Genomic DNA, 15,309 nt, shown 5'->3' with positions numbered 1-15,309 from the left:
TGGAATGAGGAGAGATGACTAGAAACGATTCGGTTGGCCGCCTTATGTGTGGATTAATTGTCGGAGTAGAGGTCCTTGTGCATTTCAGGTAAAATAACAACTCAATGTTTATATCCCAGGACATATTAGCTAGCAACAGCAAGCTAGCTAGCTAAATTGCCATACATGTTTAATGCTTTTCGACCTGTCCCCAAATTAATGTCATTGGTTCAGAGTTTGTTTTGATATTTTAACCTGCTTGTCGTAGTCACGTTTGGTGTGGGGGGCAAAATAAATTTATGCACGATAGCCAAACGTGCAGCCGGTTTGGGTTCCGTGTTACTGGTCTTTTTCTATGAAGAATCTTAAGTCAGTGAATAATAGTGAAGCAATAGACCTTGACCTCAACCTAGACCTATTGCCTCATTTGTTTTGTAATTGTGGACTGAATAACTTCTAGGCCTTAGATGGCAACGTTCATTTCTTTCCGTACATACTATAGCAGGCTATTTTATGAGGGTCATTACAATTGTTACAACAGTATTTCATTTTTATCAACACGTTTGTGCCATATCCTCCTGATTTAAGGTTACTGTAATTTATTGAGTGGTGTGATGCGTTCATTCCGCTGTGATTCCCTGTTTATTGGTCATCAGTGTCCTGGATCACAAAGAAAACACCTCATAATGGTACAGGAAGCAACTCCTGAAAATAAGAGAGCCGCACACTCTAGGAGCTCAGATGCAAACATTTAATTACCAACGTTTCGACAGCCAAGCTGTCTTCATCAGGGTATAATCACAAACACTGTGGGATGACTCGTTTATATAGTGTCAAAAGACACAGGTGTCTGTAATCATGGCCAAGAGTGGCCTAATATCATTGGTTAATAATCAAATATTAAAATGTCATACAAAGAACAGCATACAAACAACAAATGGATAGCATACGATCATAGATTAATTTGACTACACAAGTCTACAAACGATTACAATGGCAAAGTCACAATAATCACAAGAATGGCTTCAGATCAAAGTCTACTAATTTATTGAGTGGTGTGATGCATTCATTCTGCTGTGATTCCCTGTTTATTGGTCATCAGTGTCCTGGATCACAAAGAAAACACCTCATAATGGTACAGGAAGCAACTCCACCAGTACTGTATGTAAGACTTACCATTAATCTCAGACTCTCTTCCATGCATAATGATCCTGTTATGTCTCATGTCCACAAATGAAGGGAAAGGGTGCGTAGAGGCGAGAAGGAATTATCAAGTGATTAAAGGGGTCATGCTGTTTTTATATGGCTGCTATGATCAGGAGTGTATTCATTCTGGGCCTCCCGAGTGGCACAGTGATCTAAGGCTCTGCATCACAGTGCTAGCTGTGCCACTAGAGATTCTGGGTTAGAGTCCAGGCTCTGTCGCAGCCGGCCACGACCAGAAGACCCATGGGGTGGAGCACAATTGGCCCAGTGTCGTCCGGGTTAGGGGGGGGATTTGGCCGGCAGGGATGTCCTTGTCCTATCACGTACCAGCGACTCCAGTGGCGAGCCGGGCGCAGTGTACACTGACACATTGGTGTGGCTTCCCGGGTTAAGTGGGCATTGTGTCAAAGATGCAGCGCGGCTTGTTTGGGTTGTGTTTCAGAGGACGCGTGGCTCTCGACCTTCGCCTCTCCCGAGTCTCATCGCTGCAACTCCCGGACAGACAAGACTGTAACTACCAATTTGGATACCACAAAATTGGGTAAGAAAGTTTTTTTTTTTTAAGTGTATTCATTCTGCCGATTCTGTTAAAGGGAAGTGAACAAAACCGGGATAAACACCTTCATTTGTCCAATAGAAACTCTCGTTTACAACTGTTGGACTAATGATTACACCCAAGATCAGTAAGATGCAGACAAGATTGCGCAAGGTGTTATTGAATGTGTATGTCTGTCGCCTTGATTTCTCAAATTTGTCTTTACCTTTGCATCTACAGTACGTTCAGAAAGTATTCAAACCCCTTGACCTTGTCCACATTCTGTTACCACCTTATTCTAAAATGTATTAAATTGTTTCCCCCCCTTATCAAGCTGCTACACACAATACCTCATAATGACAAAGCAGAAACAGGTTTTTATAAATTTTTTCACTTTTTATAAAATTAATACAGAATTGATCACATTTACATAAGTTTTCAGACCCTTTACTCAGTACTTTGTTGAAGCACCTTTTGCAGCGATTACAGCTTTGAGTCTTGTATATGACGCTACAAGCTTGGCACACCTGTATTTGGGGCGTTTCTCACATTTTTCTCTGCAGATCCTCTCAAGCTCTGTCAGGTAGGATGGGGAGCGTCGCTGCACAGGTATTTTACAGAGACTTGTCCCGAAGCCACTCCTGCGTTGTCTTGGCTGTGTGCTTAGGGTCGTTGTCCTGTTGGAAGGTGAACCTTCACCCCAGTCTGAGGTCCTGAGCACTCTGGAACAGGTTTTCATCAAGGATCTCTCTGTACTTTTGAACCTCACTAGTCTCCTAGTACCTGCAGCTGAAAAACATCCCCACAGCATAATGCTGCCACCACCATGCTTCACCATAGGGAGGATGCCAGGTGTCCTCCAGATGTGACGCTTGGCATTCAGGCCAAATAGTTCAATCTTGGTTTCAATCAGACCAGAGAAACTTCTATCTCATGGTCTGAGAGTCCTTTAGGTTCCTTTTGGCGAACTCCAAGCGGGCTGTCGTGCCTTTTACTGAGGAGTGGTTACCATCTGGCCACTCTACCATAAAATCCTGCTTGGTGGAGTGCTGCAGAGATGGTTGTCCCATTTCTACAGAGGAAATCTGGAGCTCTGTCAGTGACCATCGAGTTCTTGGTCACCTCCCTGACCAAAGCCCTTCTCTACCCCAATCCCCCCTTGCTCAGTTTGGCCAGCTCTAGGAAGAATCTTTGTGGTTCCAAACTTCTTCCATTTAATAATGATGGAGGCCTCTGTGTTTTTGGGGACCTTCAATGCTGCAGAAATGCTTTTGTGCCCTTCCCCAGATCTGTGCCTCGACACAATCCTGTCTCAGAGCTTTAAGGACAATTCCTTCAACCTTCATAGCTTGGTTTTTGCTCTGATATGCACGGTCAACTGTGGTACCTTGATTAGATGTGCGTGCGTGCCTTTCCAAATCATGTCCAATCAATTGAATTTACCACAGGTGGACTTCAATCAAGTTGTAGAAACATCTCAAGGATGATCAATGGAAACAGGATGCACCTGAGCTCAAATTCGAGTCTCATAGCTAAGGGTCTGAATACTTATGTAAACAAGGTATTCCTGTTTGTTGAAAACCTGTTTTCATTTTGTCATTATGGAGTATTGTGTGTAGATTGAGGGAAAAAGTCAATGGGTCTGAATACTTTCCCAAATATACTGTGTGTACAGTGCCTTTGGAAAGTATTCAAATCAAATCAAATCAAATGTATTTATATAGCCCTTCGTACATCAGCTGATATCTCAAAGTGCTGTACAGAAACCCAGCCTAAAACCCCAAACAGCAAGCAATGCAGGTGTAGAAGCACGGTGGCTAGGAAAAACTCCCTAGAAAGGCCAAAACCTAGGAAGAAACCTAGAGAGGAACCAGGCTATGTGGGGTGGCCAGTCCTCTTCTGGCTGTGCCGGGTGGAGATTATAACAGAACATGGCCAAGATGTTGAAATGTTCATAAATGACCAGCATGGTCGAATAATAATAAGGCAGACCCCTTTATCTTTTTCCACATTTTGTTACGTTACAGCCTTATTCTAAAACTGGAAAAGAGGTTGGGGATTGTATCTCTTTGTGGACTCATGTTTTATTTTTTTGCTTCGCAGCTTGGGATAAGACTGGTGACTTGTTTTGCTCTCCGGAGCATGCCCCCGTTGAAAGGAGTGATAACTGGAGTGGCATTAGGTGTTGAGGAGGATCAACTGATGCCCGCTGTTTGGTGTGAGCAGAACTGGTGGAGAGCATGGTGAAACCGAGAAGACGCTGACTTTTGATGGCATCGTTACCCATCAATGTCAGTTATCCTGTGAGAGCTTTTGTTCCGAACCCATTACAAGGTTTTAGGTGACAAGCTTATGGTCATGTTGCAGCAGTGTGTAGGAAGTGGATTCCTAGATGTGAGAAGTGTGCAGGAGTGTATGAGACAAAGGAACAGGGATGTTTTGCTGCCACAGCGTGGGAGAGCAGCGCTCCCTCACTCTTTTCACAGAGCTGATAAAAATATGTCTTCGGATCAATTCTAAATGAATTCCATGAAAACAAAACGATACAATGACAAAACAAAGCAACAGTAAACGTCATCTCCCACAAATGTTGCAGCCCCCCTGGGCCAATCAGTGTAATTTTGTAAATGCCGGATCTTTATGGCAAGACGCATCATTCATCCAAGTTTTGTCAAAATTGGGCCAGTGGTGTTTGATATTGCGTGGGATAGCTAGACTCATATCCCTGAGCATGTGTGCCATATTTCAAACAGATCGAGATATAAACATGTGCCTGTTAGAGCGCTACAGTGTGGTTGATATGAATGTTCTTACATATGTTGAGTCTCGACTGTGTTCGCAACATGTGTATCAAATTGTTACAATAACAATATCCTGGATTGATTTTATATGCATTTCTGTTCCAGACCACGCCCACGTGAATGTTTATTGGTTGTGTTTTATGTACCAGTCTAGACAATATTGGTTTGAGACCTTTGTCCATAGATGCCACATATCATGGGGGACAACTAAATAAATACAGTGGGGGGGGGGAAAGTATTTAGTCAGCCACCAATTGTGCAAGTTCTCCCACTTAAAAAGATGAGGCCTGTAATTTTCATCATAGGTACACTTCAACTATGACAGACAAGTTCAAACAGGTGCCATTAATACAGGTAACGAGTGGAGGACAGAGGAGCCTCTTAAAGAAGAAGCTACAGGTCTGTGAGATCCAGAAATCTTGCTTGTTTGTAGGTGACCAAATACTTATTTTCCACCATAATTTGCAAATAAATTCATTAAAAATCCTACAATGTGATTTTCTGGATTTTTTTTCCTAATTTTGTCTGTCATAGTTGAAGTGACTAAATACTTTTTTGCCCCACTGTATATAGGCAATCGCAGCCTGTAGGTAAATAGTGATTTCTCTCCTATCTTCTCTCTCTGGTGGTGGAGGGAATGAAGAATACCATTCAAGTCTATGGGGCTTCTTTTTTTTGCTATGATCCCTTACTGATGTCACCACTTCAATCAGTGTAGATGAAAGGGAGGAGACAGTGTAGGTTGTAGAAACCTCAAGATGGGTACTGGGAAAATGTTAGTATCATATAGTAGCCTAAACCTATCGATGTTACACTGAGCTGGTTTGAATGGAATATGAATGACAGTCAAATTTGTTGGATACGTTTTACTATTTGTTTTGGATGTTTCAGTTTATTTTGTGCTCAATAGAAGTAAATGGTAAATAATGTATTGTGTCATTTTGGAGTCACTTTTATTGTAAATAAGAATATAATATATTTCTAAACACTGCTACGTGAATGTGATTGCTACCATCAGTACAGATAGAGCTGATGACTTGTGAATGAGTGAGAAAGTTAGACTCACAAATATCATTGTCTTAGTTGTTACATGTTCAACTACTTATGGAAGAATTTTTTACTTCTCTCATTGACTTCTCAAACCCCACCTAGTCGGCTTAGTCTGTTTCGCAAGTGTCACCTCTGGGTTTAGAAACTCATAGTCCTTTATCTGTCACAAAGTGTAATAAATTCACACTCCAAAATAGCCCACACAGTAGGTGGCAGCATACACATCTAACGTATGTTTGCAGCCTGCCATAATACCATAGAAGGAAAAGACTGAGGTTGTCACTATTAAAATTCGATTTTTAAGACTAACCGTAACCACACTGCAAACTGTAAATTAAGCTATATTTTGTTTTAGTAAATTTGTACGATATAACCTATTTTTACTTTGTGGCTGTGGTAACTAGTAATAACCGAAGACTACCTGCCTTCCGGTCATGTCTAGAAGGTATACGCAGATATGAGAGATATTTTACCAGATGTATAAATGTGAAGTGTCCGTTTGGGGTTTCCACTCAACACCAAATAGGGTGGTGAGAGGAAGGACAATGGCCGGCAGTGGGAGAAGATGGATTTTGGCTTACATTCTGCTCATTTTCTCATCGATGAAACACTTGATCTCCGTAATTTTCTGTTCCCAATACTAACATCTGTTACGGACAGTGGACTAAGTTGTGTTGTTTAGAAGGAGTGGAAGGGTGAATTTAGTTATTTTTACACGCTCAATTCAAAGTAGAAGTTCCCTGACGGAAATATGCAAATACGTGCTAGAACGCGCTGATAGGCTCACGCTAGCTCGTCCTTCCTCTGCCCACTAGGATTAATTTGCTCTCATTGGAAACGATAGGCTGTGGTCTTTCTTGGGTTAGTTATATAAAAAAAACTTTTGTATACAGTTTGGAGAAAAAAATGGTGGCATTTTAGCAAACACTTTGCCTAACCTTAATCTAATAATGTCCTGATGTTCTGTTACGTTAATTATCCAAATATTCTGCGTACTTTCTAACTTGCTACGAAAAGTTCATTTGGACAAAAACAGTATCCCTTCTAGCCAAATCCTTGCCTTCCCGCGTCTGGGACAACTACTCTCATTGTTAAACGGAGACACGGCCGTCTCAGTATTTCTGACGACTAGCTTCCCGTTGCTGGCAGTATATAGTTAGCTTGGTTATTATTCTATGCTAATGAGTCTGAGGGCAACATGGCTACATTTTACAACACGTACCAATCAGAAACAACATCGATTATGGCCGTTGTTGTCGAGGCGGCAATTACAGAAATTAACAAACTTTGGCCAAACTCTTACGCTAACGTTAGCAATCCGGAGAGAGAGGTGAGCTAAAGTTACGTCAATATACTGGTGACTACGCGTAACGTTGGCTATCTAGTCGATCCAACGTTGGTTTTTACCCACATGATAAATTATGTAACTAGGGCTAAATTAGCTAGCTTCCTGCAATTTGCTTCTCTAGCAGGCTAACGTTACTAGCTAGCTATCTCAGCCTTCGGCTAAGCTTATTAGCTAACATTAACTAGTTTTCTGACCTATTGGTTTCTCATCTTCTTTGCTGTAGCAGCGTATAGTTTAGCCAGTTACTTAGGTAACATGTTTTTCAATTTCTTGCTTTCTTGTCAATATAGACCATCAGTATTTTCATTACTGTCTTTATCTATAACCATTAGTTGTGTTAGCCCTCATTTATATGCATTAAGGATCAATGTCTAAAGATGCCTTCTGTTACATACTGGTGTAATTGAGTCATTTTGTCAGTATACTTGTTTCACCATGACTATTCTTCGGCAGAATAGAAATAAACTTTGAAAAACATATTTTTTTTCTCTCTCTCTACACAGCTTTGCACAATTATGAATCTGATGATGGAGGAGGCTATTCGTAAAATCTGCCAACTATTCCTAGTGGCTTCCTCGAGTTTACAAAATGAGAACGTGAAACTGAAGACCAAGGTCGAGCAGATGACCCAGTTGTTTGAAAACAATACACAGCCTGGTAAAAGTATGCTTATTTTAACGCTCATGTAAAAAATATTGATATTGCCGTAAGGGTTGGGTCAGTGCAATCTGGAATCCATGACACGTCCACCCCCTAACCATTTTAATTTCCAACTTCATTGGGTTTAGGACGTCCCAAGGAACTGGATCGCATGGACCACCATATATTGGTAGACTTATTTGACCAACTAAATTAGACAAGTTTCCAGCTTGTCTATTTCTACATCAAGATGCCTCATGCAACAGAAACAGGACATTTATAGGCTCCGGCCCAATGGGGCGTTCTGTATCGAGCGCTTTCAGTGCCAACAACAGAAACCATTTGAATTCAATATTTGTAATGTGTAATGCATAAATTGAATCATTTGAATTCATAAAATAAATGTTTTTAATGATTTGACACTGAAATCAATTAATACAAGACAACTTATTTTGAAATTAGCTTGCTAATGTGTAAAGCCCACTTTATTTATAGTTTTGTGTGTGTATATACTCATATTCCTTTTATCTTTAGGTCCTGCAAAGGTTTGCTGTAAATCCACAGAGATGTCTTCATTGGAGAATGACTCCTCTCTGGGAGACACAGATGGACTGAATACAGACCCCTCCCCAAGAGACACTGACTCCAACGTTGAGCATATGAGAGCTGCTCTGCCAGGGAGCAATGAGAGAGACGGCCATGAAAGCCAGAAAAACAGCAATACTACTAAAGGGACACGATCCAAAGAAACCAAACGCTTCAAGTGTGATATTTGTGAGAAGACCTTTAGCCGGAACAAACGGCTGATACAACACAAGCTAACTCACACAAGACCCTTCAAGTGTGATGTTTGTGACAAGACCTTCAGCATGGAAGGGTCACTGGAATCTCACATGCTAACTCACACAAAACCATTCAAGTGTGATGATTGTGACAAGACCTTCAGCCGGAACCGCTTGCTGGTACGTCACAAGCTAATTCACACAGGAGAGAGGCCATTCGCTTGTGGTCAGTGTGGCAAAACATTCAGAATGTCCAAGCAGCTCGAACATCACATGTTGCGTCACAGAGAAAAAACGTTCAGTTGCAAAATCTGTGGAAATACATTCTCTACCAAGAAAGATCTGAAACGACATCAGCTTGTTCATGCAGTGGAGAGACCGTTCAAGTGCCTGACTTGTGACAAGGGTTTCACATCAAGGAAACTGCTTATTGAGCACGAGAGAATCCACACCGGTGAAAAACCATACAGCTGTGCTGTGTGTGGAAAGAGTTACACACAGAGTGGTGGCCTGAGTTATCATATGCGAACACATACAGGTGAACGTCCACATTCATGCTCAGAGTGTGGTAAGCGCTTTATGACTAAATCCAGCCTTGAAAGACACAAGGTAATCCATACAGGGCAGAAGCCATTTACATGTGAGACATGTGGAGCTGCTTTCGGCCATAAAGGAAACCTTGTGAGACACCAAGTGCTTCACACAGGGGAGAGACCATACAAATGTAAATTGTGTGGGACAAGCTACCTTCAGTCCACCCTCTTAAAAGCTCACATGCATCGTCATGGGGCAACCAAACCATTTATGTGTGACCTATGTGGGAAGACTTTTATGTACAATTTTCTAATGAGACGACACCATCTAAAATGGCACACAGCTGAAGGAGAGAAGCAGAAAGAACGAGAGAGAAATGAGAGAACGAGAGAGCGAACCGCCAAGAGAGCGGGAACCTCAACAAAGCCATTCAGTTGCGACGTATGTTTGAATGGCTTCAGTTCCATGCTAACTCTGAAAAACCATCAACGAATTCACACGGGACAAAAGCAATACTCTTGTTCCATTTGCGGAAAGAACTTTGCCTATAAAAATACTTTTGACTATCACATGAGACTTCACAGTGGGGTGAAGCCCTACCCTTGTAAATACTGTGAAAAGAAATTTGTTCTTAAGCAAGCTCTCGAAGGACATGAGCGAACCCATACAGGTGAAAAGCCCTTCAAATGCAGTTATTGTGACAAGACTTTCTCAGTCGGCACCAATCTCAAAAGGCATGAGCGAGTCCACACGGGAGAGAAGCCATTCAAATGTGACGTTTGCGGGAGAGGTTTCGGCCAAGCCAACAACGTCAAAGCCCACATGCAAGTCCACACTGGAGTTAGGCCTTATTATTGCAAGAGATGTGGAAAGGGCTTTTCTGACATAAGACACTACAAAAACCATAGCTGTAATGGTGTGGCAGCGACATGTGATCGGTCTCGTAAATCTTCAGACCGCTCTTTCAGAAATAAGAAAGGAGGTGAAGACAGCAGTGCTTGCCATAATGCTGCTGTGATGTCGACTCAGTGATATAATCTCTATCATTCACAGTGGGGCAACTTCCTGCTTTCAGACATCAGGAACAACATGGATGTATTCAGTAGGGTTAAAAGTTCTGGGTTTCAAGAACGCCTTGTAGAAAATGAGATGCAGGCCGCCATAATGCTTGGAGAGTTTATGGTCAATGTTCAGTCTGAGGCATTGTGTATTTCTGACAGTATGCCGAATTGGTTCCGATGTGTTATTTTTTCTATTGTGTAAATCATAAAAAAAATTAATTTGTGTGAAAGTATCAAGCTAGGTATTCACCTTTTGTCTGTCAGCTACATAGGACCACTGGGTGTGTTATTCAGGTGACTAATTGGGCAGGAATTTAAGGAATTCTTGTTTTTATACTTTATGTAAAAAATAAATGCATTTACACGGAGGCCAGGGTATTAGGTACACCCATCTTGTACTGAGTCAAACCCCTTGCTGCTGCCAAAACAGCCTGAATTCTTCGGCTCGTTGAAACATTGCTCAATTGGTACCAAGGGACCTAACGTGTGCTAGGAAAACATTCTCCACACTATTACCACCAGCCTGTGCCGTTGACACCTGACAGGATGGCGCCATACTTACGCCAAATCCTGACTACCAACAGCATGACGGAACAGGAGCTGTGATTCGTCCCACCAGGCAATGTTTTTCCACTCCTCAGTTGTACAGTGTTGGTGATCATGTACCCATTGGAGCCACTTCTTTTATTTGGCTGATAGGAGTGGAACCCGGTGTGGTAGTCTGCAGCAATAACCCATTTGTGACAAAGACCGTGGAGTTGTGCGCTCTGAGATGCAGTGCTACACAACACTGTTGTACTGAGTCGTTATTGATGAATATCATAGGCTAATTAATTTATGGTTCAACAATTGAGGGAGTGGAAACTCCAAACATTAACTAGATCACTAACTCTAAATACAATACCCACTGCTAGTAGCGATGTATTCATCCAGGTCACAAATGTAACCGTGCAGCTAACCTAACATAGCAGGTGTAAAATAAACTCCTCAAACTAGATGCCCCTACGTACTGGTCCAGACAAGAAATTCTGTTGCGGTAGGTTCTCTTCTGAACTGTTCAACCAATCCAGTAAATGTGGAGGAGGAGTTAAGATGGAGTCTCGTCTGTACTGTTTGTTGTTTCTTTACAAAAGTGTAAGTTCAGTCACAGGCCCTCTTTCCATTTATAATGAATTAATATCTATGATATTAATTAGTGCACATAAATATGTATGTAATTCATCTCTATTGAACAAATCTGGAAATTCTGGATTCCTATTTTGACAGTAACAAATAGCAACTATAATCTAATTGTCAACCCAAAATTCATGAACGTCACTGGATTAGGTTGCACAAAAATATATTGAATCATGTATTCCAGCTTGGACTTGTTAGATGAAACTACTTATTTATTGAACACCTCTAGTCGTATGTGTCATACTTCTTAATAAAGCGCGATGTTGGCCAAATCATGGGCTGGTTCCACCAGCTGACAGCAGGGGGAAGTGTTAGTCTGGAGCTTTGTAACACTCGGGGTTCTATTTTCAGCTGGTGCTGTGGTGGTGCAAGTGTCAAACGTACGTTAGTTTGCAAGTTCGTCATGTAAAAACTGGCGCACTGGCATTTTCCAGCCCAAATGCCAGGTTTGACAATTTACCGGTCTAACATCAGCTCGCTTGAGGCGTGGCCTTAAAAACAAGCGCAAAGGTGACCATTCCATGCAGTGCTAATGAGAAGTTGAGGCAAAAAGCAGGTCTTACCGGTAACACAGTGAATGGCATGGATTTTGAGAGCAGAAGCACAGAGCCCATTGGAGGAAAGATGTGCCGGTGAATCTCGTATTTAGAAACTTTTTTTTTAAAGGTTTCACCCGTTTTTGTTTAATTTGCTAAAAGTAATAATGAACATTCAAATTGGACGCAATACATAAAAGTCCGCAAATACACAACTTGAAGCAACCACATATTTAGCCATGGAGCATGTTCTGATTGGCCAGTGAGACAGACAGAACAACAGGGAGGCCAACCAAATGGCTAGAGCAGAGGATCAGTTATAGTGGTGAGTTGTATCTCCAGACAGAGCAACGGTTATAGTGGTGAGATGTATCTCCAGACAGAGGGACAGTTATAGTGGTGAGTTGTATCTCCTGACAGAGGGACAGTTATAGTGGTGAGTTGTATCTCCTGACAGAGGGACAGTTATAGTGGTGAGTTGTATCTCCAGACAGAGGGACAGTTATAGTGGTGAGTTGTATCTCCAGACAGAGGGACAGTTATAGTGGTGAGTTGTATCTCCTGACAGAGGGACAGTTATAGTGGTGAGTTGTATCTCCTGACAGAGGGACAGTTATAGTGGTGAGTTGTATCTCCAGACAGAGGGACAGTTATAGTGGTGAGTTGTATCTCCTGACAGAGGGACAGTTATAGTGGTGAGTTGTATCTCCTGACAGAGGGACAGTTATAGTGGTGAGTTGTATCTCCTGGCAGAGGGACAGTTATAGTGGTGAGTTGTATCTCCAGACAGAGGGACAGTTATAGTGGTGAGTTGTATCTCCTGACAGAGGGACAGTTATAGTGGTGAGTTGTATCTCCTGACAGAGGGACAGTTATAGCTGTGAATCTCTAGTGGTGTTTTTACGGGTTTCTGTGGTGCAGTAAGCGCACATGTGATGTGATTCAGCCGCCATTAGAATATGGGAGTAAAAGGCCAGCCACACTACAATACTTTTACTGGGGCACCCTGAATCGTTCTTGCTGTAAGCCAATATCTATTCCATATACAGTGATTCGCATTGGGGACATTTTATTTGACCTTGGAACATGTTTTAAAACCCAAGTTGAATGCAAATGTCACTCAAATATGAACAAATACGAATCATTGTTAATGTTTAACAATTATTTTGAATATATCATGAATGGTTATTGACACTTTTCTACAATCACGTGGGGGGCTTTTATTTTGAACATTTTCGAAATTCCTTGACTCGGAAGTATTTTATTGTGTTGCTGACGAGACGCTAATCATGTGATGGGTTCACAAATCAAATGCCCACTTCTGCTGCCACTGTACAGCGAAAAACAAGTTAACCTTTATTTATTGTAATTTAAATTAGTTTGTAATAGTTAAGTGTTGGTTTAGATTACATACTGTATGCACCTTAATCGTTAATTCAAATAATTTCGGTAGGTTCACATCAATTACCAGCTAGCCGAAATTTAGCTAGTTAGCAGGTTCAGCTAAATACAAATCCCTCAAGATACAGCCACGTGTCATAGGCACGTCATGAGATTAGTAAATGACAGACAAATATAATAATACGAATTGAATGGAGTTTCCCATCTTCCCATTTACAGTTTCTGGCACAGCACAGAAATGCGCTTATCCAGATGGTGTGACAAAGGTATTTCCTAACAGACCTGCTAACACTTTTTGTTAAGAGGCAATAACCATTCATCCACCAGCTCAGTGACAAGCTACACTATTCACAGCCCTGTGTAATGTTCAATGTAATTGCATTGCAGGCTTTTTGAAACTTCATGAATTTGTATTGTTTTAAAAATGGACAAATAAAAGGAAATAAGTAAATAAGAATTTGTTCTTAACTGACCTGCCTAGTTAAATAAAGGTAAAATAAAAAAGTATTGTAATGACCCTCGGCAGGGTCGTTACAGTATGGTTTAAACATGTCTTTAATGTTTATTTGTTTAAGCTGTTAAAGAATTATCACTAAGTGTTAATACCTTTTTGTTTACATCATTAAGCCTTTATGTATGTGTTCTGAATGACCAAAGGTGTTTGACTTTATAGTAAGTACAGGGCCATGTGATATAGAGTCTTTATGTATTTGTTATGAAAGACCGAAGGTGTCTCACTTCAAACTAAGTATTACAGGACACTACATAAAGTGTCAATAAATAAGCTATTCAAGTAAAGCTGATTTAAGGTTCTCTCATGATCCACAGGTTACTGTAGGTTGTGAGAGGTATTTGAATGAGTTGATGGACCTGCAAAGCTTGTTTGTGTGTGTGTGTGTCAGAACCAAGATGAGACTACCGCACCAGGTATTCCTCTTCTGTTCCCATGCTGGAGGCGATGTCTTGATTACAACCTGATTACAACTTGTTAGACTGGTGCCAATATTTTGTGGCTGATCTTTTAGCGGGGGAGTGGGTGAATGTGTCAAAGACCTGATTGGGCCAAGCACCGCGCGATAGGGCTCGTTTTTGTTGTGTGCGTGTTTGTGTACTGAGGAACAACTAACTTGATTTCAGGAGAAAGACACTCAATTTCTTTAGGTTGGGGCTTTCATCAAGGTAAGTAGTTCTTTATGTAATGTTGTCCCCAGGCTATTGCACACAAAAGCCTGGGATATCAACCATTCAAAGTTGGCCTTAGTGGGAGTGACCATAGAATTCTTTAGGAGTGAACTTACTGAGAAAAGTATTTGTCATAGTCACTAAACACAGTCAAAAAGTCATAATTATGGCTAAACCCTGCCTATTTCCACAATTAATTTTCTTAAAATATGATTTGAAACCTAAGCCTAACTAATAAAGGCCAAGTTTGATGCGTTGGTCCACCAAACCTTCCGTGCGTTTGGGTGGAAGTGTTTGTGAACGAGATTAGGTGTAATGTAGGTGACTAACATGACAACACTTCAGAGCAGAAGTTCTCAATCCTCAATCAATTTTTGTTTTTGCACTAGCACAAAAAGCCTTTTGATGAGTTGATGATTTGAATCAGCTGTGTAGTGCTAGGGCAAAAACAAACGTGCACCCCTTTGGGTCCCCGGGACCAAGATTGAGAACCACTGCTTTAGAGCATATGCCATCCTTCAGCACAACCATAGCTGCGGGAAGTGAGGGTGCTGCAGCACTTCCCTAAAAATCACAAGAAAAAAAATTTAGTCATGAGAAAAAAAATCACGAAAGTAGTGCACGGGGCCTTTAAAAGTATTAGCGACTGATACAGCAGTCTGCAGCAAAGCTCAGGCCTAGTTTCACTTTGTTTGTGAGGAGGATGCAGAACTGCACGCAATGTTGTATTTCAAGTGGCAAAGAGCCAGTAGTCAATCATTCAGGGTTGGAACATTTGTGTAGGTGTTTTAAGAATGCTTGTTTACAATGCTGTTAGGGTGTAGCCTAATAAAGTGCCTAACAAGTTCATCTACAACTATTGAGATTCATCCAAGGATATGGCCACACCCTAACAGAAGGAACGTTTTCTCATGAAATCATTTGACACGTAGTTTGAGAACAGGACTCTTGTAAACACGTTTTACTATATGATATGTTTTACTACTATATAAACTCAGCAAAAAAAGAAATGTCCTCTCACTGTCAACTGCGTTTATTTTCAGCAAACTTAATATATGTAAATATTTGTATGAACATAA

General features: G+C 41.2%; 1 protein-coding gene across 2 annotated transcripts; it reads left to right on the top strand.

The window, feature by feature from the left end:
- The first annotated feature begins 6,652 nt into the window (after positions 1-6,652).
- On the top strand, positions 6,653-10,393 carry LOC139408357 (zinc finger protein 271-like). 2 transcript variants are annotated; one of them, XM_071152131.1, is made up of 3 exons: positions 6,653-6,901; positions 7,423-7,576; positions 8,093-10,393. In XM_071152131.1, exons 1-3 carry the CDS (start codon positions 6,770-6,772, stop codon positions 9,904-9,906), a joined length of 2,100 nt encoding a protein of 699 aa, XP_071008232.1. In that variant the 5' UTR covers positions 6,653-6,769; the 3' UTR covers positions 9,907-10,393. The 2 variants fall into 2 exon arrangements, with proteins under 2 accessions (XP_071008232.1, XP_071008231.1); XM_071152130.1 differs by having other exon boundaries at positions 6,682-6,901; positions 7,423-7,582; positions 8,093-10,106.
- Positions 10,394-15,309: the final 4,916 nt, after the last annotated feature.

This window comes from Oncorhynchus clarkii, chromosome 5, assembly GCF_045791955.1.
Source record: "Oncorhynchus clarkii lewisi isolate Uvic-CL-2024 chromosome 5, UVic_Ocla_1.0, whole genome shotgun sequence".
NCBI classification, from domain to species: Eukaryota; Metazoa; Chordata; class Actinopteri; order Salmoniformes; family Salmonidae; genus Oncorhynchus; species Oncorhynchus clarkii.
The sequence above is the reverse complement of the archived record's forward strand: the minus strand, read 5'-3'. Positions and strand labels throughout refer to the sequence as shown.

Bases quoted from the DNA above. Each gene is read 5' to 3' on its own strand.
- LOC139408357 (XM_071152130.1), top strand. From the start codon at position 6,770: ATGGCTACATTTTACAACACGTACCAATCAGAAACAACATCGATTATG. The intron at 6,902-7,422 runs GTGAGCTAAAGT...CTCTCTACACAG, and splicing joins TTAGCAATCCGGAGAGAGAG to CTTTGCACAATTATGAATCT. The intron at 7,583-8,092 runs GTATGCTTATTT...TTTTATCTTTAG, and splicing joins CAATACACAGCCTGGTAAAA to GTCCTGCAAAGGTTTGCTGT.